General features: G+C 41.5%; 1 protein-coding gene and 2 pseudogenes across 1 annotated transcript; 2 read left to right on the top strand and 1 right to left on the bottom strand.

Moving 5' to 3' along the window:
- Nucleotides 1-120: 120 nt before the first annotated feature.
- On the bottom strand, nucleotides 121-9,196 carry LOC142985853 (uncharacterized; annotated as a pseudogene).
- Nucleotides 9,197-19,957: 10,761 nt separating this feature from the next.
- On the top strand, nucleotides 19,958-20,713 carry LOC142985852 (uncharacterized). Its single transcript, XM_076134095.1, has one exon. It carries the CDS (start codon nucleotides 19,958-19,960, stop codon nucleotides 20,711-20,713), a length of 756 nt encoding a protein of 251 aa, XP_075990210.1.
- Nucleotides 20,714-26,285: 5,572 nt separating this feature from the next.
- LOC142986028 (uncharacterized) lies at nucleotides 26,286-27,007 on the top strand (annotated as a pseudogene).
- The last annotated feature ends 766 nt before the right edge of the window (nucleotides 27,008-27,773 follow it).

Here is a 27,773-nt window from a genome sequence, read left to right as displayed (position 1 = left end):
TCAGTTTAATTTATAACTAGGTGTAGTGTGAACAGTCGATATGCGATTAATATGCGATTGAATAATAATATAAAATTAGTAGTGACAAATAAATAAAAAAATACAAGTAAGAAAGGTTGTTATTTGGTACGATTGTATAATATCGACTGCTAAATTCCACTCGTTTCAGTTCACGTTACCTGCCGTTCCATTAAATAAAATATTTAAAAATCATGCCTAATCATGCTTAAAAATAATGTTGATTAATATTCTTTTGTCATATCGATTCATTTAATATTTGAGTCTTTTCACATTCACTCACACTCAAATTTTGTTAAGGGGATATAGCAGTCTTTACTAATACCTAGGCTTATGGTTATGGTGGGGGCGATGGGGGGAGTGCCAGTCGGGGTGCCTGGGCTCGCGGTGATGGTGATGGTGGTGATGACGGCGCTTGTCTCTCGAGTGAGGAGCAGGGTACACGTCCGACACTACTAGTTCCGAGCCGTCATTGGGAGCTTCTCTGTCTCCATGTCTCCTGTTGTGGCCGTGCTTGGCCCCCGCGGCCTCGTGCAGCTCCTCCCACGCTTGGCGGTAGTACCTGTTCAGTCCACTCCTGGATTCCGAGGAGGAGGAGTCGAGGGAGCCGACGGTGTTGCAGTCAGGAGACACGTGGTGTCTGTAGCGCTTGCCGTCGTTGTGTTTCCTGCTCCTGACGAGTTTTACAATGGTCGTGATGATGGCTATGAGGAAGACGAGGGCTCCGAAGGCGCCTAGTGCGACGACCGCTCCGATATTGAGTCTAGCACCGACCCGGTCGCGACGCTTGCCGTCCACTGACTGCGGCACGTTCACGCGGGGAGTCTGCTCTGCGCGGATGTTGTTGCCGCTACCGAGGATCTGGTTTTCCCTCGGATGGCTCGCCACAATAATATGCGGAATATGGCTTGTAGGTGACTCATGGTTGTCAGGCACGGTCACCTTCCTCCTTCGGCTTCAGCCTGCGTGGTGGTTCAGCCGTCACGAAGGGTGTTAGTGAGGACAGTGGTCTGGGAGACGTGCGCAGTTTGGTGGGACCTGCGAGCACCAGGCGGGGCGTGGTCGGTGACACGAAGAGAGGAGGTGTGGTCGGCAGTGGAGGGGCACTGGTTGTCGTCGTTGTAGTGGTCGTGGGACGTTCTTCCGCTGGCGAGCATATCGGCGCGGGTTTATCCCACAGACCGGAGGCAAGGCAAGCGATTCTTCTAGCTCCCTGCATCTTGTGACCCCTCAGGCAGACGTACTCGGCCACGGCATCAAACACCGACGCGTTGCGAGACCCTTGCGTTCAACACTTGAGGCGGGTCTTCGCATTGAACCACATCACACCTAGGCGGTGGTCCATTCCACCGTTCATCAATGTCGCAGACCAGGCGGGACCTGCCCACCATCTCGTACCCTGCCTTGCAAGAGTACTGCACGTGGGAGAGGTAAGACACGGAGCCGTTGATCAGCTCGTACGTGCCGTGGGGTATCTCTGCTGGGAAACCGCCCTCTAGGCGTTTACAAACAGGCGGGAACTCATCATAGAATCCGGTATCAAGACAAGTCCTGACGGTGGGTCCGACCAGCAGGTGACCATCGTCACACGAGTACTCCACCGAAGCGCCGACCTCGAAGCTGTCAGCCGATATCGTGGAATTAGGAGGCTGCTCCGGACGACCGCAAGCCTTCGGCTGGTGTTGACATATATAGTTCAGTCTCGCTTGGCAGTCGGTGTCGGCCCAGAGCCAGCCCTTGCTGCCGTCGAAGCGGGCGCACTCCTCGCCGCCACTGGGCGCGTTCCAGAAAGACACAGTGACGTCATTACCGTTCATCCACTTCCAGTTGGCAGGGTCGCTGTTGTCACGGACTGCTCCCATCCAGTACTGGCTGCTGCTGTCACTCCTGTGTCGTCGCCACAGCTCCCAGCTGATGAAGCCTTGCAGCGCGGGGTTGCTCTCATCCACCAACGTGCCTCCTCTCGACCGGCAGAAGCCCGGGGCATCCGTGAAGGAGGCCGGCTGCCGATCGTAGAAGATGTAGCATTTCCCGTTGTAAGTCGCCGTACTGCCGGGGGGCTGGTCGCGGAATTGCGGGCATCTCTCAATGGGTAACGCCTGGTCGGTGTACAAGACTTCGCAGATCGAGAGTTGGCTTGGACTGGAAGCTTCCAAGTGCACGCTGACGAATGCTCCTGGCATCGGAGGGTTGCATGGCAGGAAGAGAGGCTGGCCCTCTTCATGGAAGCCGGTGTAACGGTTGCAAATGGGGTTGGTGCCGAGGTCGGGACGGTTGTTGCCGACGCGAACTACCACCACCGCTGGCTTGTTCGCTCGATCTTTTCGCCCGTCGCTATGCCTGGGTGGAGTTTTATACTCTTCTGGGGAGATTTTTTGAATAAAACAAGAATAGTAAAACGTGCTTTGTCGACCACAATTTGAAAACGACATTTTATGCGCATTTAGCCTTACAAAATCACCGAAAAGATACAAATTAACTAAAGAATTAATTTAATATAGGTAAAAATTTAATAAATGAACGACTCTTAAAACGTATGTTAGTATCACACGTCTTTAGTCAACTCCGTAAGTTCCGAAGTTAAGCGAAAGCAAAATTTCGTATTTATGACACTTCCTCACGCACCACACTTCGAAACCACTAACACATTCCTACCCAAAATAAATATCCGCGCACCAAATTCCTCACCTCACACTCACTCACACACAATACTTACATTCACACACACCCTTACACAAACACACACCATTTAACAGAAACATGCTATCTACTGCAGCGGTAGAACGACCCGTTCATCAATTACCTTGTTGTAACAAAAATAGTGTTTAAGAATCTTATGTATATTCACTGTCCCTCAAAATACAGGTCTTTACCTTTTTTTTTTTTTTTTTTTTTTTTACGGGGGGAAAAATCCCTTCGGATACCTGCTATCCCTAGGGGAGGAAATAGCAGGTTATGTGGTGATTCCACTAAAAAACCACCCCGATAACCATCCGTTACATGCGCTACTGAGAGAACCCTGGGACCTAAAAAACACTCCAGTGCCCCCCATATGCATTTTGCCTTAAGACCCTTACTCGGAGAATATGCCTCCACTCCATGTTGGTAGCAACCCGGATCATCATAGTTGCCACCAATACATCCCAGACCGCATCCAAGAGCCTACAGCCCCTACTGTAAGCGCTTACGGTCCAAATCCGGCTTCGCACCTAGCGGTTACTACCACCACTTTGACGCCGCCTTCTTCGCCTAGTAGGATCGGCTCTTTCCATATCCCGCTCGGCGGCCTCTTTCTGGAGCATGACTGTTTCACAGAAAGAGACCATAGCCTGCCAACCTTCATTGTCTGCCAACATTGCCGTTATTACGGCGGGTAGAGACAAATCTCGTCCAACCTTCTGTACCAAAATGCCACGCTCAGATATCCATACCGGACATTCCTCTAGTGTGTGCTGAGCAGTGTCCCGATCGCTTGCACAGTGATGACATTGTGCCGTTTCTTCCCTCCCGATTCGATTCAGATACTCGCCAAAGCATCCATGCCCCGTGAGCACCTGAGTTAGTCGGTAAGTAATGCTGCCCCATCGGCGACTAATCCAGCCCTCAAAATTAGGCAATATTGCTCCAACAGCGCGTTGACGCGCGCTAGGTAGCTCGCCTAGTCTCGCTCGCCATGTGTCAAGAGCTTGTCGGTGCGCATTACGTCGTACAACTTCAGACGATCTAGCTGACGTACTGTCATTTGCTTCCCAGTCGATGCCACGAACTTGACCATAAACTCTAGCATCCATCTCTGCAAGAATGTCAAAGGGTGGAAAGCTAGCTAAGACTGTTGCTGCCTCAAATGATATAGTCCGATAGCCGCAAGCGATCCGAATGGCCATCACACGCTGCAGGCTATTAAGTAGAGCTCTGCAGCGTGAGGCACCGACTAAATCGTGTGACCATACGGGCGCCCCATAGAGTACCATGGACCGCACAACGCCTGCATAAAGACGACGGACTTCTTCCCGAGGACCTCCAATGTTAGGCAACAGTCTGTGCAGACTACCTGCAACTCTACGCACTCGGGGTACCAATTTTCCGAAGTGTTCACTGAAACTCCAGAGGCTATCCAGAATAAGACCGAGGTATTTCATACAATGACCTACCCGGACTTCTACTTCACCTACCCGAATGTACGAATTCGGTGGATCCACTCCTCCGCGAAGATTGTGAAACCACATAGCTTCGGTCTTATGAGCTGCCACCTGAAGGCCTAGCGACTGAATCTTTTCAACTACCTGTGAAACCCCAATTTCGGCAAGCTGAACCGTATCTCGATAACCTGTCACCCGAGCAAGAACAAGAGTGTGATCTGCGTAACATATGACATTCACTCCACAGGGGAGGTCGATCCTTAGTACCGCATCATATGCAAGGTTCCACAGTAAGGGTCCCAATACCGATCCCTGCGGAACACCACAAGTAATATCCCTTCTAACCATGACTCCGTCCCGCCCAGTAAACTCTATACACCTATCGCGCAAATAGACCCCAACGATCACTCTTAGATATTGAGGGACATTGTGGTAAATGAGTGCTTGCCGAATCGCCAGCCAAGGAACAGAATTAAAAGCGTTGACTATGTCTAGACTCACAGCCAACGCCATTCCCCCCGTTCGAACAGTGGCTTCCGTAAAAGAGTGGACACGTTGGATCGCATCTACTGTCGACCTTCCCCGACGAAACCCAAACTGAAAGTCTGAGAGATCAGGACCCACGCGCGACAAATGCTCGTTGAGGCGGGATGCAATGACACGTTCAAAAAGCTTACCCGCCTCGTCTAACAAGCATATTGGACGGAACGCTGATGGAGAATCAATAGGCCTACCTTCTTTCTTTAAAAGAACCAGTTTTGCAACTTTCCAGTCACTAGGGAATACACCAATACGTAGGCAGCTGGTAAAAAGTTTTCTGAGTCGATTCCCTATTATCGGCATGGATAACACCCAGACTCGTCCTGGTACGCCGTCGGGACCCGGAGCGGTATTACGGGCTGCAAGACGACGTATAGCCATATCCAATTCGCCTTCTGTTATTTCAAGGTCATCAGTCCATTCCGGCCGTTCTGACTGAAGGATAGAGATTGAGGAACTACTATCACAGGTCTTTACCTAGTTTGAGAGACAGGGGTTTCACAACTTTAACGTAGATCTTACAACTAAACATTGTACAACTATCTACCCTTAATGTAACTGTTTGATTATTTTTGGTGTTGAATAAATTATTATTATTATCTCTTTCCTATCTCGGGACTACAGAGTCCCGGACATTTGGAAGGCGTTCGTGGGGCCGAAGCCAACACGTAGAGGCCCTTTTTAGACGGCTTTAATCTTTCAATAATGTGTGGTGTCACAATCCGGTGATTATCCCTGTTGACACTATAAAATGCACCCAAGGACAATCACCGGACTGTGTGGAACTATGGCAAAACTAACTGGAAAAACTACTTGGGCTATTGGGATGGGGTGCTTATGGACTGGAAACCAGGGGATCTATGGGGACTATGGCGCCTGCCGATAACAATGTTGAAAACATGTAAAAATGGCAGGCGGAGACTTGCCAACTCACAAACTGGGCCCCCTAAACAAGTCGCATAAATAGCAACAAGGGGGCAACAGGGACGTGAGCGGCTGAAGGACGGAGAGGCCTCGCTGGACGTTAAACTCAGATCATTTGCTCCCTGAGGGTCCGGCATCACTGGCCCACTAGCCACTTACGCTCAGCATCCGTCCTCCGAACAGAGTGGGAGCTCTGCTCTTGCGACTCCACTCTGGACGGCCAATGAAGGCAAGCCAGAGGTGGGGGACCGCTTCCTCGTCAGTTTTCACTCTGACCAGCCAACTAAGGCAAGCCGGAGATGAGGAAGGGTGACTTCCCCCTGGAGCACTCAGGTACCGCGGGGTCGCTACTCCCCGTCACCTCGCCTCAAGGTGCCCTGCGGGCTTATTATTATTATTATTATGTACGTCTGTTTTATATCTCGGGACTACAGAGTCCCGGACATTTGGTAGGCGTGCGTGGGGCCGAAGCCAACACATAGAGGCCCTTTTTAGACGGCTTTAATCTTTTACTAATGTAGACAATTTTAATTATCTTTCATTATGTAGAAGAAACTTTTTCTCTACAACGAACCGTTTTAAAGATATTAGTGAAAAACTAAAAAATGGGACCTTTAACCCTCTCCCCCCACTCCGGCGCCCCCCCTAGAGGCGGGGATTTTTAGTATGTTTATTCTCTAAGCATCCTAAACCAATTTTTGAAGAAATTGCTTAGGATCCCGCTCACGCACTCTACACTTGCTTTTTTGAGCGGACTATAATACTACATGTACTCAGTACTGGGTATGTACTAAATGTAGTAAATACTAAATATATATTGATATCAATTGAATAAAAACTGTTAAATGAATAAAATTTTGTGTGTCTTACTTATTTTATACCTACCGCCCAAAAAATCTATAGCAGCATCTTGGATAGCTTCGAAGGTGGTTCTGTCAAAGGCCCCTTCTATATCTATGAAGGTGGCCACGCATATTTCTTTGCTTTCCAGTGCTGCCTCTGCTCGTTCTATCACTAGATGAAGAGCTGTTTCGGTCGATTTCCCTTGTTGATAAGCACATTGCCTATCGTGGAGTGGATTATTTCTTAATGGTCCGTCTCTTATATGTTTGTCAATCAGCTTTTCGATCGTTTTAAGTAGAAACGATGTAAGGCTGATGGGTCGATATGACCTAACATTTTCGTAGTTTGTTTTTCCTGGTTTAGGCAGGTATACTACTTTCACTTTTGACCATAGTTTTGGTATAGGGCCATAGGCTAGGCATGCTCTGTAAATACGCACCAAGTGTGGTATTAACACATTGACACTGCCTTTTTGTAGGAGTATGGGGTATATACCATCTGGTCCTGGTGATTTATAGGGCTTAAAGCTGTCAATTGCCCATTTCAGAAGGTTTCCATCTACTATTTTCCTGGCTGTGTTCCATTCAGCCCTTGGCGTCTTGATGAGATTATCTCCGCTATGCGTTATATCTTCATCTGTCATTATGTTGATGATAGTTGAATCTGGGAAATGTTCGGTAGCCATAATGCGTAGCGTTTCTTCCCCAGATTCTGTGAGTTTCCCGTCTTTGTTTTTGATGCTGGGGAGCCAAAGAGAGCCCCTCTTTGGCCAGCGATAGTGCTTTGGTCAGTCTCATGCTTTCTGGAAGCGAGCTAATTAGGCCGCAATGATTGGTCCAGGATTTGCGCTTGCTTTTCCTTACAGCTTTGTGATATTCAGTAAGCTTTTTTGAATAGTCACTGTAGACATTTCGGGCGTTAGCTCTGTTAAAGGCGATTCTGGTTTCACGTTTTAGAGCCTCTAGTTCCTTGTTCCACCAAGGGACTTTTTTGGGATTAATTTCTTTTGCCGGGCAGTTATCCGTCCAGGCCTGTGTGATCGTTTTCAATAACCGGGCTGCTTCAAGTTCTATATCCAAGGAAGAATTGAGCTTGCACTTCGGGTCACCTAGCAAGATCTTTAGATCATTGCTATAGTTATCCTAGTCCGTGTGTTTGGGATTCCTTCTGATCGTAGTTGTGTCTACTTGAGTTGTCCCATAGTTAAAGCATATATATCTATGATCTGAAAGGGAGATTTCACTTTATACATGCCAGTTAGCGATATTATTGCTAGCAGTGTTAGTGGTTAGGGTTATATCTGTAGCGGCTCGCTACATACAGCGACATCTACTGGGACCAGCGCGCAACCAACCACCACGCGCATTGTGACTGACGTCACAATCCTAGATCGCGCTATCGAAGTTTGCATTGCAACTAACTATATATACAAGTTCCCGACTACAACAGTCGGGCAGCCTAGGCCCACCAGGCACGATCACCTCGCTTGGTCGGAGGATCCTCCCTTTGAGTTGGAGGAACATGATCACCTCGTTCCTCCACAGTGGTGACCCCGACGTGATTGGAAGCAGCCTTCACGAAGATCAGACCAACAGCAGCAAACCTTCGGACCCTCATCACTCCTCACTCCTACAGCAGCAGTCGTACAACTCCAGCCAGCATCTTCGGCCACACCAGGGCACTCCACGAACATGTCGCTCACGCACATGACTGGCATACCCTACGGCCTCAGCGCGTCCAACCTGGGCATCATCGTCACGCTACTCTGACGCACCCAGGGCACCGCAACGCTTCGTCTCGACTCACCGCAGACAACAAGCACCTCGCTCCGACTCACTGGGGACACTTCACCGCACACTGCACACCGCACACCGCACCTCTCCGACTCACTGGGGACACTTCACCGCACACTGCACACCGCACACCGCACCTCTCCGACTCACTGGAGTTAGCGGCATACAGTTCCGACTCACTGGGACTAGCGGCATACAGTTCCGACTCACTGGGACTAGCGGCATACAGTTCCGACTCACTGGGACTAATCAATGCATGGCACTGGAGAGACTGACTGACATGAAGAGAAGATCGACCTACGGTCTGAGGGGGAGTGATGTAGCGGCTCGCTACATACAGCGACATCTACTGGGACCAGCGCGCAACCAACCACCACGCGCATTGTGACTGACGTCACAATCCTAGATCGCGCTATCGAAGTTTGCATTGCAACTAACTATATATACAAGTTCCCGACTACAACAGTCGGGCAGCCTAGGTCCACCAGGCACGATCACTTCGCTTGGTCGGAGGATCCTCCCTTTGAGTTGGAGGAACATGATCACCTCGTTCCTCCACATATCTATTACCTCACCTCTCCGCGCATTGACAAAGGTAGGGTTGTTTCCTCCATTGAGTATTTGTATAGGAGAACTTACCAGATATTCTAGTACTTTTTCTCCCCTTCTATTGGTGTCTGAGCTGCCCCAGATCACGTGGTGAGCATTTGCATAGCATCCAATAATGGTGTCCATCTTGTGCCGGATGCTGTGGTTAACCAGATCTTCAAGTTGTGTTGAGATCGGGTTAGGTTCGTCATCGGGAAGGTAGACAGTGGCGGAGATGATAGTCTTGCTGCTATCTTTTCCCCCTGAGTTGATCTTGACTGCCGTCAGATCCCTGTAGCTGAATTCGTGCAAAGGCCATGCATTTACGCCATTCCTGGTGTATATGCACATTCTCACACCGTTATTAGCGCTTCTGGAGTGCCATATTGTTCCTCCATTGTCACCTAATCCTTTGATTTTCCCCTTTATATATACAAGGTATAAACGACGGTTAACCGAAAACTTCAGTGTTAATTTTGTGACATTACTTGCGCAAAATTTATTTCAACCATTTTTCTCGGCAATAATTGGTTCCCGAGTTAGTCATTTTTGAGCACTCAATGTATCATGAACAACGCGATGTATCCACGCGCACGCCTATGAAATTGCTTATTGTATTGTAGTTGCACAGTAGGTAGTCCGAGCGTCGACATGCCGCGTCATGTCGTAGGTACGTACGCATACAAACGCGTCTATGCGCTCACTTGTATGCAACGCTATCATTAGATAACAGTCTTACGTATCGTTTATTATATTGGCAGACCCATATGTTACAAAAGTTGTAACGTGAAATCAAACAATACTAATGTATAATAGAATACGGGAATTAACGCGAACACGCATTTTACCTTAAAATGCCTAACGTTTCGGCGCAGGTTGCACTCGCCGTGGTCACAGTCAGAAACATCTCAAACATGCAAACAATACTAGCAAAAGTAACCAATAACAAGAAAGTGCTAAAACAAATTGTTATCAATATCAATGAACATGCAATTATCTGGTGTATGGCGAGAGTTTGAGTACCTTTGGATTCTGAACGTACAGATGCAGAGCACGCCGTGCACTTCCACAAGCTTCACCATAACACATTAACATCAATCGTATTCACTAACACAACTGCACTTCGAGAATAAGAGTAACAAGTTTTGTTACTCTTATTCTCGAAGTGCAGTTGTGTAAAATAATAACGATAAAAACACTAACGACACAAAACCGAAACAATAACAAGTAATAATAAACAACAGTTCACACACGACACGACGAACACGACATAACTAAACCGGTGAAGAGCTTCCGTCTTCCGCGAGCGAACTGCTCGAACTATCAAAGAGAGCCGCCGGCACACGTGGCGCCCATTCGTAAAAATTCGTAAATTCTCAAAATAAAAAACCCTGTGTGCCTACTTAGACGTACGCGAAATTGAAAAATAATTCCCAAATGAATAAATAAATAACATCAGGTACTGATAATAGCAAATTGATATGAACACTCAATGAGTCACACCAGCACATCAAAATATGACTATTAAACATACTGCATTTAATTTGTGTACTTATGCTGATAATAATAGTTTTTGTTTTATCAAAATCGGATCAAAATTACCGAAGTTACAGCGTTATAAAGTTTCACTGCTTTTTTAAATTTGCGTTGCTTCGCGCGCTATGCGCTGACGTCACGACGCAACAGACACGCTTGTTCGACTGCGGGTGATGCGGAGTTTTGATTTGAAAAGTGATTTGCATTTAATATTTAAAGAGTCTGAGTATGTGTATGTGTTATAAATTTAATCATCGTGTTTTTTGTAAAATAAGATATCCTCGATCTCGATCGCCACGCACACAATCATCAACTAGACCCAGGTAAAGAAAGTTGAACTCGTATACTACTAATAATATTTTTGTGTGTAGTTAACAATACAATTTACAAATAATGAGTGTTACGTACCTACCAAGTGTAAATTTGGAAAACATAGTTTTAAAATAATATTATAAAAAAAAAAAGTTGGCACCCCTGCCTCTGACTTTAGTCAGGTTGATGGCTATCATATGAACGCATGAATCTACTCTGTAGGTAGGTAGGTAGTCTTATATGATTGGGTGTGTAATGAGAACTTTTAAACTAACATTTTAATTTTGATATTATTAGATTTAATAAACATGCGTTCTTTTTTCAAAACAAAAAACCAACGCCAACTCAACCGCCGCGCTCGGCTCGCCGCCGCCTGTGAGGTCATTGAACTGCTCATTAAATAGTATCAACTGTTTAGTAGAAGTTTATTGCTAGGTAGGTATGAACATGATATGGCATCTTGACCTCGAGGAAGTGTTCAAAAGGCAATAAACTTCTATTTAACATTTGCGCTTGACAGTATCTGAAACGGGCTTTAAGTTTTAGATTAGGTGTTTTTTGCAAAAATATAAAACAGTTTACATGGTACAGAAAAAATCAATTTTTGGGGTGTTTTTTCACTGGAGTTAGTACACAGAGGGACAATACAATATTTTCTAACCATTTTGTTTGTCCACTATAAGCAAAACAAATTATTTAAAGCGAAACCGCGAGAGCGCAACGAGCCTATGTAGGTATCGGCAAGTACTGACGAAATAGCAGTGTTACGAGATGACGTCACACGTCCGTGCGGCCGCTTCGCCGGAGGTTGGCGCGAAGGCCATACTTTGATGTTTAATATCTCGGTCATTTTTGAAGATACGAAAAAAATAAAAACAGATTTTTTATCCTTGAAGTACCTAGTTTTTAAATATGCTCATAACAAAAATCATTGGTGTGACTCATTACCTCAATTACGTACGATTACTTCTTATGAGATGAGGTAGGAGTTGAGAGCGCCTCATCCTCGATACACTCCGCACGCAGTTTACCAAATGCATATTCTATTCTACAGCGCATTTCATCACTCGAATAGCGCTCACTCGCGAACACTTTTTCTTTCATGTTACCCCATAGAAAAAAGTCTAGTGTGGTTAAATCAGGAGAACGCGGTGGCCAGTGATGAGGACCAAACCGGCCGATCCATCGGTCACTAAAGGTTGTGTCGAGCCACTGGCGCACGTTGAGCATCACATGCGGGGATGCGCCGTCGTGTTGGTACCAGACGTTAGGGAGTTGGGCCAGTGGAATATCGTCCAAAATTTCCTCCATCCTAGTTTGTAGGAACTCAATCAAAATCAAAATGAAATCATTTATTCATTTAGGTCAAATATTGACACTTATGATAGTCGTTACAATTACTGAATCTACCACTAGCTCGGAAAGGGGGTAGAGCCTTATGAGAAGAGCTAGCAAGAAACTCACGGCCACTCTTTTCAATCGCCAAAAGTTTTACAATGTGGTTGATACAATAATTGGTCATGCGAGGAGCTGCCAACAATCAGCGATATAGACTAAACGTCAATTAAGGAAAATGAATATAGCTAGGTTATTTATTAGTCTCTGATCATACCGTATGTTGGGAGCACCTACTAGCATGTGATAATACGAATATGGGCAGCAAGTGAGCACATTGGTTGTGAACATTATAAAAGAAAAAAAAGTGTCAGTTTTATGATTAACATCAAATTGTACGTAACATCACCTATTTGCATCATTAATTGCCCATATTTTACAATATTTAGACCTACTGCTACAGAGTTTATACAATTTACAGCAAAGTTCCCTAATTTCAAAGAATCCTTATCAAGCGAGCGACTAATCCCAAGAGCTATTGTCGTTTAGATACTCATCAATTCTGTAATAAGCTTTCCTAACGAGATGTACCTTAACAGCAACTTTGAATTTTGGCAGGGGTAAATCCATGATGTGCTTGGGAAGCTTGTTGAAGAAACGAATGCCGAGACCTACAAACGAATTGTGTACCTTGTGTAAACGATGATGGGGACCTACTAATTTGTGTCTGTTTCTAGTGTTGTAATTGTGTCTATCGCTATTTGTTGCGAAAGTCCCTAAATTTTGTTTTATATACAACAAGTTTGCAAGCACATACTGTGATGACACCGTCAGTATCCCTATCTGCCCAAAAAGCTCGTCGCACCGCGCACCATTCATACTTTCTAGGAGAAACACTGGTCCCAAAATTGTATCGTTATAAACGCCGGCCCACACATTTACCGACCAACGCGTTTGATGCCCTGTTTCGCGCGTTGCGAACGGGTTTGAGTGTGCCCAAACGTGGCTGTTTCAGCGATTCCACATCCCATTCCTCGTGAACATCAACTCATCCGTCCATATAACGCGAGCGGCAAACGTAAGATCCCGGCTGTGTTGGTTTTGCAGCCATCGGCAGTAAGAAATACGGCGAGTTCCATCTGTTGGTAATAAGGCTTGCACTTTGTGGACGTGATACGCCCGCTGCCGAATTCGGTGCACACTCGCGTGAGATATACGTGACCCGTAGCGATGACTCACTACCCGGGCTGTAGTACGTGTACCTAAACGCGGATTCTGGTGCACGGCTTCCAAAACATTTTTCACTGCACGTGGACGCAACATTCTTCCGGCACCTTCCTGCTGCAGGACAATCGGCTGATTATCCAACACGCGTTGGTACGCCCGGGTAATCACGCGACTGTCCGTGGGATGGCGAGCGTTTGGGTGTCTCTGAACGTACAGATTCAGAGCACACTGTGCGTTACCACGTGCTTCACCGTAGCACATCAGCATTTCTGCGTACTCACGCGCACTAAACTGCAATTTGCCACAAAATAACAAAAATAACAATAAAATCACTAACAACACAAAACTTAAACAATAAAAATTACCAATTGACAACAGTTCACACACGACCCGACTAACACGAAACCGAAATTTGGAGAGCATTTGTTTTCCGCGAGCGAAAAGAACTGGTAGGTAGGTGTCAAAATAAGTGGACACAAAAAATCACTCCCCCTGATTTAATTTTTATTTATTCAATTTAATAGTTTATTTTTAATTTTATTTGCATAATATTATAATTATAATACATACAATTATTAGTGCATAGTATATCGCTCATTTGGAGCGACAGTGACACAAGTGCAAATCAGTTAATTTTACATTACGCCATATTTAAGATTTTTTTGGTGAACACTGATGAAGATGCTTAACTATTCTTACAGCTAAAATATAAATACATCCATCAAAATGAATTTACAAATCATTTTTCTTTAAGACATTAATTAAATAACTCCAACCTTAACTTTGAACTCTATCTATACTAATATACTAAAGCTGAAGAGTTTGTTTGTTTGAATGCGCTAATCCCGGGAACTACTGGTCCGATTTGAAAAGTTCTTTCTGTGTTAGATAGCCCATTTATCGAGGAAGGCTATAGGTTATATATCATCACGCTACGACCAATAGGAGCAGAGTAACAGTGAAAAATAGTACAAAAACGGGGAAAATTATGATTATCTTAAGTGACGCAAGCGAAGTTGCGCGGGTCAGCTAGTAACATTATAAATTTAACATCTGAATAACAGATAATGAACCGGTAACCAGATATAAAAACACCAGGAGAAACAGTTTCATTGTAAACTTAAATGTTCCTGACTAAAGCCTCCGGCCACAAGAATAGCCTTGTATTTTATTGGATTACCAAACTCGTTATGAATATTAAACATTCATCACTAACGACTATATTCTTGTCATTAGTTTTAGAACCTAACGTCCATGTTTCATCAGTTAGAAGTAAATGTAATTGAACCTCAATTGCATTTACCTACAGAGTTCTATCATCTCGATATTTAATTTTGTTTAGGCTTACAACGCCTTTCTAAATTTTAAGTTTTTAAGTATTTCGCTCTAATCGTAATTTGCTAACTTTCTAAGAGAAGGCGTTTGTTAATTTTATATAATGTCACTCATTGGGAACTTCACTTCTACCCGGCCGCGGTGCCGAACACATATTGTTAACTGTAACATATATTTTTTGAGGAATAGCTTAATAAATGTTATAAAGGTTTTTTTGAGTATAATTTTCGCCACCGACGTGTCATCGAAGACATAAATTGGTGGCCCATGAGGGGATTCCGCAAAAAATAATTGCGACGAAAGGGAGCCACGCTGCCACGTGTTACCAGTACGAAAGGACAAACGGTCAGCGTGCTTCAACCTGGTTGAGGGGAGATACGGAGCACCTACAAGGAGCCTGGCGTTGACGATCGAAGCAGTGGAGCAGCCAAAGCATCACATCGTGGATCAGCGTCTGACAAAAGATGAGTGCCCTTCCTTCATATTTTCCTTAACGAATATCCAAATTCTCGTCTAATTCCGCAAATAGCCTTCACTTTTGTAAAATAAGTAATATTACAAGTGATTTACTGAGAGAAAACTGATTTAAAACGTTCGTTTTATATTTAAAATCGCTCATAAAAGTTTATATTGATAAAGTTTGCGTAATTAGATACAATAACTTACTAGATATAGTTATATTTAGCAATATTTTCAAACAATAAATGAGAATTTCATAAATTTGTTCGCCGATTGAATCTTGTCGTGGTGCGCAACGTGTTAATTCTACCCGCGTTTAGGTAACATTATAATATAATGAATCTACTGGCTGTTACCGGTGCGCATCAGCGATAATATTCTTGTTTATTGGCATAGTACGTATTTTTAGATATATTTTGGCTTGCATTGTTTTTATAAGTTTAATTTGCAATGTCTTCAAGCGAAGGAGAAGGTAAAGATTTACAGGCAAAGTTGAATCAGTTAATTAGGAAACGGTCATCAATTAAAGGCCAACTTACTAAACACAAAAATTATTTAAACAACGTAAGCCAAAAGGATTCTTTGACTACCGTCGAATTGTCTGAATTATCACTTCGAGTTACACGAATTGAGAAATTGTCAGTCAATTTCGATTTATTGCAAAGTGAAATAGAGGCTCTAAATTTCGATGATTTAGACGGCGAGCTCGATGAACGCGAAAAGATCGAAGTAGAACTATTCAATACAATTGCCAAGGCTAAAACCTTGTTAGAAAAATGCAGTAACTCGAATAGGTCTCAAAATACGCTTCGTCATGAGGACGAGAGCAGTTGTATTGGGTTTCAATTACCAAAGATACAAATCTCGAAATTTGACGGGACGTATTTCCGCTGGTTAGGGTTCCGCGATACCTACGAAAGTTTAATACACAATAATAATCGTATATCGCCTATACATAAATATCATTATCTCGTTTCGTATTTGGAAGGCGAAGCCGCCCGAGTGATTTGTAACTTAGAAATTTCCGCGGCAAACTACCCTACAGCTTGGAGATTGCTCTGTGAGCGATATAATAACACACGCTTGCTCACCGATTATCATCTTGATTCTTTATTCAATGTGCAATTAGTTGCCCGTGATTCTGAAAAGTCATTGCGTTATTTGGTGGATCACGTGACGAAAAACTTACGTGCTCTAGCCAATCTCGGGCAACCGACGGACAAGTGGGATGTTCTAGTAATTTTTATGCTGTCCAAAAAATTAGATACACAAACTTTAACAAAGTGGGAGGAATTTCGAAATTCACTTACCGAGTCTCTTACTTTAGATCAATTTTATAAATTTTTAATCGACCGAGCTGATGTCTTAGGAGCGTTAAATCGCAGCAAAGGTGATAATTCTAAGATTCACCCGGCAACGTCCCGAAACTCACAACAAATAAGAAATAATAACTATCACAAAAGGTCGGATCAGGTTCAACAATTTAAGTCTTATGCAGTTACTACTAAAGAAAAATTATCACATTTTATGTGCATTATTTGTGGTGAAAACCATCGAATTTATGATTGCATTTCTTTTTAAAACAAATCTGTTAAGGATAGGTGGGCGGATGTAGAACAGTACAAACTATGTTCTAACTGTCTGCGACAAGGTCATCCAGCTTCCAAATGTACTAGGGGTCCGTGCCGTAGTTGTAAAGCACGCCATAACAGTTTACTGCATTCTGAAAATCAAACGACAAATAATTTTGAATTTACAGAACCTGAAACCGTAGTTGGGTTTACCAAACAAGGATACTCACAGGTTCTTTTGTCCACTGCAATCATCGAAGTTATAAATCCTGTAACAAAACAAACCGAACAGGTCCGTGCATTGCTGGATTGTGGTAGCCAGTCCTCTTTTATTACAAAATCGCTGAAAGAAAAGTTATCATTAAAATCTATACCTATTGACATGTTAAAGGTCATTGGTATAGGCAATAATTGTTCTAATCATATTGTAGAAAAATGTAATGTACATCTAAAGTCATTATATAGTTCATTTAAAAAAATAGTGTCCTGTTTTGTTCTTGACGAATTAACAGGTCATATTCCTAAAGTGCCAATTAATAAACAAAGGTTGTACTTACCTGACAAATGTCAATTAGCCGACCCTGACTTCCACCAGCCGGCACCCATTGATGTGTTGATCGGTGCTGACGTCTTCTGGGACATACTAGGGAATCAACAAAGGTCTCTCGGTCCTAATAGTCCAAAATTAATCGATTCCAAATTAGGTTGGTTGATTTCGGGGCCTATACAAACTCAAAATACGCATCAAACCAATTGCACTCATGTACAGTGCAATCATTCAACACTTTCCTGTCAGAATATCCAACGGAGTGATATCAATAAGATGTTACCTATTTTTTGGGAACTGGAGAGCATTCCAAACTCAAACAAACCTGTTTTAAATGAAACAGACGAGATTTGCGAAAAGCACTTTTTAAATAACACAATTAGATTGGATACGGGTAGGTTTCGTGTGAAATTGCCGTTGTGTGATACTCCTGACTGCTTAGGAAATTCGTACAGTCTTGCACAAAGGCGTTTCTTAAACCTGGAAAAAAGGTTTAAACGAAATAACAATCTTAAAATTGAATATTCAAAATTTATTAATGAATATGCGGATTTGAAACATCTCTCAGTTTCACCTATAAAAAATCCCAATAATTCCTATTTTCTGTGTCATCACGCAGTGTTCAAGGAGGACAGTGAATCCACGAAACTGCGTGTCGTGTTCGATGGTTCTGCTCCGACTTCCTCCGGATTTTCACTTAATGACATACTAATGGTAGGTCCGAATGTGCAGGATTCTTTGTTTTCCATTTTAATAAGATCGCGAACGTACAAGTATCTACTTACTGGGGACATAGAAAAAATGTATCGTCAGGTACGAGTCTCCGAAGATGACCGTAAGTTACAACTTATTCTGTGGAGGGAAGATGAGTCCCAACCTATTCAGACACTGCAGTTGAACACGCTCACTTACGGCACAGCCTGTGCGAGCTACTTGAGCACACGCTGTATAAACCAATTGGGGGAGGAGCATAACGATGAACTTATAAGAACAATAATTCAACACGATATGTACGTCGATGATTTAATTACAGGTTCAGACGATATAAACGAATTGCGTTACATACAACAAGAAGTATCTAAAACATTACTATCCGGTTGTTTCAATTTACGAAAATATAAAAGTAATTTACCTAACTTGTTTAATGATTCCGTCATAAACACACAAGATAATTTAACAATAAGCGAATCGTCAAACACTCTCGGTTTGGGTTGGATGCCTAAAACTGATTGTTTATTTTTTCCCACGAAGGATTTTACTACTACCGACAAAATAACTAAACGTCATATAATGTCTAACTCCTTTAAAATCTTTGATCCTTTAGGGCTTCTCAGTCCCGTGACAATAATTCCTAAAATATTGATACAGAAATTATGGCAACAAAATTTAGATTGGGATGACGCGGTACCACCCGATGTACAAAAAATGTGGGAACGGTATTCAAATAATATACCTTGTTTACAAAAAATACAAGTGCCTCGGTTAGTGTTATGTAACTCACCTAAAGCTATAGAAATTCATACCTTTAGTGATGCATCTCTAAGTGCGTACGGCGCGTGTGTCTACCTGAGGTCGACAGCTGATAACGGTGACGTAAGCGTCAAGCTCTTATGTGCTAAGTCGAGAGTTGCACCGATAAAATCGACAACCATACCTCGGCTCGAATTATGCGCTGCGTTACTCGCTGCTAGCTTAACTAAGGCTGCTGTTGACTCCCTTAGATTCAAACCTACGCGTATCGTTCATTGGTGCGATTCTAGTACCGTTATAGCATGGATAAATAGCGATTTAAAACGATTAAAGGTATTTGTAGCTAACAGAGTACGCGAGATTCGCGAATTAACTCACGCCCCGAGTTGGCGTTACGTTCCCACCGCAGACAATCCGGCCGACTTGATCTCCCGTGGGGTGGATCCCGGACAGTTGGCTTCCATGTCAAAGTGGTGGTCTGCACCCAGTTTTCTGCTAGAGCATGACTCTAAATGGCCAACTTTAAACCAAAATATTCAAGTAGAATACTTACCTGAAACTAAGTCAAACTCAGCGATTGTATACGAAAGTATTATAAATTTTAGTAATTATTCAAATTTTAACAAGTTAAGGAAAATATTTGCGTATGTACTAAGATTTATTAACAATATCAAAAACATTCATAGCAAGCGCATAGGTTGTTTATCCGTTGACGAGTTATGCGAGTCATTCAATGCATTGTGTGTTATCTCGCAGCGCGAAACCTTTCCGCTCGAGTATGACCTACTTAGTAAACAAAAGGCACTGAGTTCGAGATGTAAAATTTTATCGTTATCGCCTTTTCTTGACAATAATTTAATTAGAGTGGGTGGACGTATAAATTCATCCAACTATTCTTATGAAAAGAAACACCCCATATTGCTTCACTCATCTCACCAGTTAACTAAATTATTCTTTATGAATGAACATATACGTAACTTACACGCGGGCCCACAGCTGTTACTAGCCATTGTACGTGAAGTCGTGTGGCCGATAAATGGTAGGCATTTAGCCAGGCGCGTAGTAAGCAATTGTGTGCGCTGTAGGCGTGTCCGAGGACAAACTTTGTATCCTAAGATGGGTGATCTTCCAACACAAAGAATTACACCGGATTTTCCTTTCGTAACCGCAGGTTTAGACTTCGCCGGCCCGTTCTATATTCTAGAACGCAAAGGACGAGGTAGTCGTTTATCTAAATGTTACTTAGCATTGTTTGTTTGTTTTCGTTATAAGTGCGTGCATCTCGAAGCTGTAGGTGAGTTGTCTAAGGATGCGTTTATAATGAGTTTGAGACGATTTATCTCGCGCCGGGGTAAGCCAGCGGAAATATTTTGCGACAATGGTCGAAATTTTGTAGCAGCCGCTAAAGAAATAGGGACATTTTTAAAATCGACAGCCGAGCCTCTATCCATGTTTGCTAGTCAAGAAGGTATTAAATTCATATTCACACCATCGTATGCCCCGCACTTTGGTGGTATTTGGGAGGCGGGCATAAAGTCAGCTAAATATCATATCAAACGCGTCATGGGAAACAGTCACTTGACGTTTGAGGAAATCACTACGTTATTTGCACAAGTGGAGGCTATTTTAAGCAGTCGTCCCTTGTATCCTTTATCTTCCTCACCTAACGACCTTCTCTCCCTCTCCCCAGGGCACTTTCTTATTGGAAGACCGCTGACGGCGATGCCAACCCCTGTTCTGCATGACTGCAAGGAGGGTACACTAGCCAGATACGCACGCGTCGAGAAGATCCGTCAGGATTTCTGGCAGAGGTGGCAAAAAGAATATATCGCTGAACTGCAGCAAAGAACCAAGTGGAGGACCAATACTGCCAAGCTCAATGTAGGCGATTTGGTGCTGCTTCAGGAGGACTTCGTGCCACCGCTCAGCTGGCGTCTCGGACGAGTTAGCCGCTTGTTCAAGGGACCAGATGGAATCGCGCGAGTTGCTGAGGTCACTACCACTAGAGGTTGCGTTCGAAGACCTTTGGTGCGTCTCTGTCCATTACCATCGGCTGAAGAATTAAACGACAGTTGAAAATGCCTTTCAACGGGGGGGAATATGTTTAGGCTTACAACGCCTTTCTAAATTTTAAGTTTTTAAGTATTTCGCTCTAATCGTAATTTGCTAACTTTCTAAGAGAAGGCGTTTGTTAATTTTATATAATGTCACTCATTGGGAACTTCACTTCTACCCGGCCGCGGTGCCGAACACATATTGTTAACTGTAACATATATTTTTTGAGGAATAGCTTAATAAATGTTATAAAGGTTTTTTTGAGTATAATTTTCGCCACCGACGTGTCATCGAAGACAAATTTCATTTAATGAATTAGGAACATTGCAACCAATTCCTTCAATACACATATTAAAACATCAGCTCATTTCCTATAAGGATACAGGGGGACAACCCTTAAGCTTATCACTTCTGAACTGACAATATTGATAAATATTTTTTGAATGGCTTTATCATTAACATTGTGCTATAGTATGTTACTATAATAACTTGCGATTTTTACGAGAAGAAACCAATACATCAGATTTCAAACTATCTGATTTCGAAACGTCTGATTTTGATTCAACTATTTCTGAACCATCCAGCTTTTGACTACTGGATTTAGTTTCCATAGTTTTAGAATCATCAGATTTTTAGGACTGTCAAAATTTTGAGGCTTTATTGACACTGACTTCAACCTCACGTTACCGTTATCAGTATTAACATGAAACTTTTTTGTTCCATTTTATTAATTTGGTAAGTCTAGTCTCGACTCCAGAAAATCAACCTCATTTAGATACAATGACATTTCTTATGGCTTCATATTCGCATTTTGTGTTCTACTTTTTAGCCATTGGGTACATACCCTGCCAGAATACCTTTGTACGAATTTTATCAAAATTAGTTTTAATGATTTTATTGTATACAGGCGGACAAAAATCTTTAGATATTTTATTACAGGATTTTTGTTTTTAATATTATATACCACAATTCAAATGGATTACTCTTAATTACAAAGCGCGGATAGAAGTAATGTTTTTTTTTAAATTTATTGTAGTTAAGATTACTTCGCCCGAATACACTTAGATAATTTAGCACAATTTATCATTGTACCGACTTTCTCTGTTAATGCTAAAAAAAAAACATTTTGTTGTAGTGTACTAGGGATTTTAAAAAGATATGATGTTCCTTAAGAAACAAAATAATCCAAATTAATATACAACACATATTCGCGTCCATTAGCACAACATTGATTAACTAATTTGAAATTAAACTTAGTCTCTCATTTTGCCACAAAATCGTTAAAATCTGAAAACTCATCAGATCTACGTGCTACCAAGTATGTAACATAGTAGCGAGCAAATTGAATGACAAACTAACGTAATAATTTTTACTATCAATAATTGTAGAAGGATTACTAGTCCTAAGTTCAATGCCAATGTCTTGCAGCCTCTTGCCAATGTCTTAATAGCCGTCCCGTTCGCTGCATAAAGCTTATAGTCATTACATTGTATACTTGCACGCATTCTATGACTAACTGGAATACCGAGACGTTTGCTCCTGTATCTATAAGGTACCTTAAACCACTAGACTTATCTTGAATACATAGGTGGAGTGATGGTGCCACAGTGCAGGTGTCCGCCGTTGCCTGTACTGTGTTCAGTTTCCCGAAGCTCCCTGAGTTTTCTTCTAGGCGCACGGCTCGATGCATGAAGAAGCACGATGACCGTACCTATAATGATAAAAACATAACCAGTCAGGGTCACTGCTGGTGCGTCGTTTAATCGGTGCAGCCTGTCTACGATTCGAGTTTGATCGCGTACGGTAGCCCCCTCTGCCATTATTGCACCATGGCTGCCTGCCTTGTAGCTGCACCACTTCCAGACGTAATTGCTTCAGTTCGGCTGCCAGGTCACGACTTCCGTCGCTGGTGTTCTGTACCGCAACTGCCGCTACTTCAATGGGTCTAGTTGTCTCCATGATCTTATCTGCTAATGTCGCCAGCTTCTCTAGCTCTGTTATCTCCGTGGCCGCTAATACTGCTCTTACTGAAGTTGGTAAGTGTCCAATCCACATCATTTTGAGGGTTTCATCCGGCAGCTTATTCCTAGCGAGATCTCGCATTTTTCTTAATAATTTCGAGGGTTTCTGGTCGCCTAGCTCCATTTCCACCTCTGAAATTGTTTCCCCGAAGAGTACGTCCCCCACTGCGTGGCAAATACTATAAGGTAATAGATACGCTAATTATAAGGTTTTGAAAATAACTTTTGTGTAGTCTTAGTAAAAGTTTTACAATTTTCTTAATTGGTTATTTCAATCCATGTTACAGTAAATAACACAAATGAGGTACTAAGTGTCTGCTGCAGTGTAATTGGGCAACAGCAAACAAATGTATTCATTTAACATAAATATAATTAACTTAATCATGTTTTAGTTAAATGAAAGCCAATTACAGTAAAATTGTATTGAACCAAGTTAATTAAAAGATATAAACAGTGTTGTTATATTATGTAGAATGTAAGTACCTACCTATTTGGATTGTGTAAAGCCATTTGGTAAATTATATTTTAGATATGATTTCTGTATTTGGAACTTAATGTATAAGTAATTACTTACGTATACGTATACGTATAGATTAGGGATACGAATAAAAAAAAGTGTTTGTTTTTCTTATTTAAAAAAAAAAAAAACTACGTTTTGATATTTTTTTTTTGTTGCTTGTGTACGTTATTTTTAATTTATTTCAAAAAAAGGGGGGGGGGTATAGTGTTGGGGGTTATACTACGTTAACAATTCGCAGAATCGTAATAATGTAATGACGCGACGCGAGCGGCAGTTAGCCAGTCGCCTCTAGCCAAGTAGGACGTTGTATTAACTGTGGAGAAATATATTTCAATATTATTAACATATCCGTCTATCATTTATCTCCACCACCTGGAGGCATAAAGAGGCTAGCTTACACTAGCAAAAAGTAACCAATAACAAGAAAGTGCTTAAACAAATTGTTATGAATATCAATGAACATGCGATTATCTGGTGTATGGCGAGAGTTTTGATTCGGGACGTACAGATGCAGAGCACGCCGTGCACTTCCACGAGCTTCACCATAACACATCAACAATTCTTCGTAGGTACCTATTCACTAACACAACTGCACTTCGAGAATAAGAGCAACAAAACTAATAACGATAAAAACACTAACGACACAAAACCGAAACATTAACAAGTAATAATAAACAACAGTTCACACACGACACGATGAACACGACATAACTAAACCGGAGAAGAGCTTTCGTTTTCCGCGAGCGTACTGCTGAAACTATCAAAGAGAGCCGCCCATTCGTAAAAAATCATAAAATAAAAAACCCCTGCGTGCCTACTTAGACGTACGCGAGATTGAAAAATAATTCCCAAATGAATAAATAAATAACATCAGGTGCTGATCATAGCAAATTGTTATGAACACTCACTTACCTCAATTACGTGCGTGTATCTAAACGCGGATTCTGGTGCACGGCTTCCAAAACATTTTCCACCGCACGTGGACGCAACATTCTTCCGGCACCTTCCTGCTGCGGGACAATCGGCTGATTATCCAATACGCGTTGGTACGCCCGGGTAATCATGCGACTTTCCGCGAGATGGCGAGCGTTTGGGTGTCTCTGAACGTACAGGTTCAGAGCACGCTGTGCGTTACCACGTGCTTCAACGCACCACATCAGCATTTCTGCGTACTCACGCGCACTGAAGTGCATTTCGCCACAAAATAACAATAGTAACAACAACAATAATAATAATAACAAAAAAATAACAATAAAAACACTAACAACACAAAACTTAAACAGTAACAATTAACAACTGACAACAGTTCATTCACGACACGACTAACACGAAACCGAAATTTAGGTAACATCCGTCTTCCGCGAGCGAAAAGCACGAACTGCATCAATCATACAAATTTCAAATATAATGTCCGCAATCAAAGAGAGCCGACGAACCGCACCGCGCAGGCGCACGCGCCACCTCGTGCCCTCGCCGCCGCCGCCGCCGCCACCCCGCGCAGGCACGCGCGCTTCCGACTCAGTGACGAGTTAGGTACCCAGCGAGTGTATTACAATTTACGTAGATTCAATAAAATGATGACAAACTTTGACCTATGACTGCGACGAGTTACTAGTTTTACTTGTGACAATTGTTACTCTTTGCATTGTAGTTTTATTCAAATACCGAATAACATTACAAAAATTATTGATTTATTATTAGGTATGAATACTTTGATATTTAGTACATAAAACCAAATTAAAGCTAATAAAATAAACACGAAACATTTTTATAACTTATCCATAAAAAAAATGTTCATAGTGATAAACAATCAATATCCATCAATATTCTTATCCGAGAAACTAGCTCGTCATAAGTCATAACTATCATAATCCACGGAAAAAAGTACGAAGCATCCATATTGGCCTATCCCATCTTTGTTACGTACAGCCTTGGCCAAAAGTATTAGGCACCCTATAAATTACTGCATATTTCAAGATTGCAGAGAAATAAAACTAATTGTAATTGTAATGAAAATTAAAGTACTTTATTTCCATTAGAATACTATAAAAACATCAATATTTTGTTGGGCCACCCTTTGATTTTATCACTGCAGCAAATTTGTCGTCATATTACGTACAAGTTTCTTAAATTACTCTGGAGAAAATGCATTCCATTTTTGCATTAACGCGTTTTTTAAAGCAGTTTTTGATGTTATCACAAAACCACAAACGTTCTAGCTTTATGGCAAGACTTCCAAATGCAGAATGACAAAACATTAAAAACAAAGATTTAAGAAATTATAATATTTTGATATAATATTTTTTTCCGCCATAGCTGTTAGACGGTCGTTACTGAGCTCTGTAAGAAAAAATTAAATTAAGTGACTAAAAACTTAAGTATTGTGTGATAGTAGTGTTTAATACGCGTATTAAACAATAACAAATACGATCCCGATGTGGTTTGTGTGAAATAAGCTCTCGTGAAGTTAAAATTTCGATTAACAAACTTTCGCGGTTGTGAACAACAAGTCCCGAATTTCAATTTTTCTTAAAATATCGGGCTAGGTATCGTCAAAGAATAAACTTTATCATTTAAAAACACTCAAAATAAGTTTGTGAAAGTGCAAATAGTACAATAGTGTTATTTATCTAACATAACCAAAAAGTTGAAAATAAGTAAACAAAGAAGTGTTGCCAGAAACAAAATATTGCCAGCTACAAAAAATAACAACTTATTTGGTAGAAAATATACACAAAAAGAGGTTTTTAAATAAATAAAAAGTGGCCAATATTTAGTGTAAAACTCGTATCAAGGTGAAGACTAGAGTGCTGATAAGTGGTTCAAATATAAATTACAGCTAAAGTACAAAAATACGAGAAGATATCTTCAGATCTGCCAGCGAAAATAAGTTGAGGTTAGAATATTTATTTATTTGACCTACTGAAACACCAATCTAACAAACTGTCAAACGCCACTCAAGTACGAAAGTTGATTTTCAGTGTTGCCACTTTAGAAAACTAACTAAATTGCTACCACCTTTAGTTTTCATACGCAATCAGAAGTTTTGTCAGCGATGGAAGAGCAATTCCAACTTCTTTTCGACAAAATGAAAATAGAAATGCAAAAACAAACACATTAATGGAAAAACTGGAAGAAAAATTACAACCTATAGTAGCAGAAAATAAAAGCTTAAAAATTAAAGTTGATCAACTTGAAAAAGAGGTAGAATATTTAAAAAGAGAAGAGAAAAACAATAATATAATAATTTTCGGCATAGAAGAGGGAGAAAAATCACAGTTAGAGCTTTTGCAAACAGTGAAAAACATTTTCTTTGATGATTTAAAAGTTAAGGTCGTAGAACAAGAGGTGAAAAAAATACATCGCATTGGAACCAAGAAGGGAGAAAACCCAAGGCCGGTTCTTCTCTCGTTTATGACCCGCCTGAAGAAAATCGAAATTATGATGAATAAAAAGAAACTCAAAAACTTATATGTGGCTGAAGATTACTCAAAACAAGTACTAGAAAAAAGAAAAGAATTGCAACCAAGAGTAATAGAGGAAAGAAAAAAAGGCAACTTCGCCTATCTAAAGTATGATAAACTGATTGTAAAAGAAAATGTCGTGAATAAAGACAAAAGAAAACGGGAACAATCAACTTCGCCACAAACCAATACCCAGGCAAAAAAACAGCAAAATACAATATCATATAAATCTAACAGGACCAATGCGTTCGACCTTATGAGAGGTAGATCCAACTCCTTTTCCTCTTATCCAATAGACAAAAAACAATAGCAACAACATATCGGCAAGCGGAAAATACAACATCTTAAAGAAGAAAATAAAACAACAGATAAACTAAAAACTCCCCCAACCCGATTGGTCCTCGTGGGGGAAAAAGACCAAGACCCTCTAAAGATAGACAACAAAAAAACCCAAATAAAAGGAAAAGATTTATTCATAGCCACACTAAATACTAGATCATTAAGAACGTCAGAAAAACTGCAAGAATTAGAATTTGCTCTTGATGGAATCAACTGGGACATAATAGGAATAAGTGAAATGAGAAGATTAGGCGAAGGAATAGAAGACCATGGAAAATTCATTATGCATTATAAGGGTGAGACACCAGGCATGTATGGTGTCGGATTCTTAGTTAAAAAGCAATTAGCAAGAAAAATAGAGGAGTTTAAAGGAATTTCAGAAAGAATAGCTATACTAAATATAATGTTACCATTAAACAAAGGAGAAGACGAACCATGGTCTATTATTCAAGCGTACTCTCCTACAGAAAGTGGCAAAAAAGAAGGTATTGAAAAAATCGAACACTTCTATAATACCTTGCAAAACACCATTGAAAACTCATATAAAAACTGCATAGTTATAGGCGACTTTAACGGACAAATAGGTCAACAAAAGAAAGGAGAAGAATATATTATAGGAAAACATGGAAATGGACAAAGAACAAAAAATGGAGAACGGCTAATAGCATTGGCGTCAGCAAACAAACTAAGTATATTAAATAGTTTTTATAAAAAGAAAAAAAGTAATAAGTGGACAT

This window comes from Anticarsia gemmatalis, chromosome W (genome assembly GCF_050436995.1).
Source record: "Anticarsia gemmatalis isolate Benzon Research Colony breed Stoneville strain chromosome W, ilAntGemm2 primary, whole genome shotgun sequence".
NCBI classification, from domain to species: Eukaryota; Metazoa; Arthropoda; class Insecta; order Lepidoptera; family Erebidae; genus Anticarsia; species Anticarsia gemmatalis.
The sequence above is the reverse complement of the archived record's forward strand: the minus strand, read 5'-3'. Positions and strand labels throughout refer to the sequence as shown.

Excerpts from the sequence above, each read along its gene's own strand:
- LOC142985852 (XM_076134095.1), top strand. The coding sequence starts at position 19,958 with ATGAGTTTGAGACGATTTATCTCGCGCCGGGGTAAGCCAGCGGAAATA.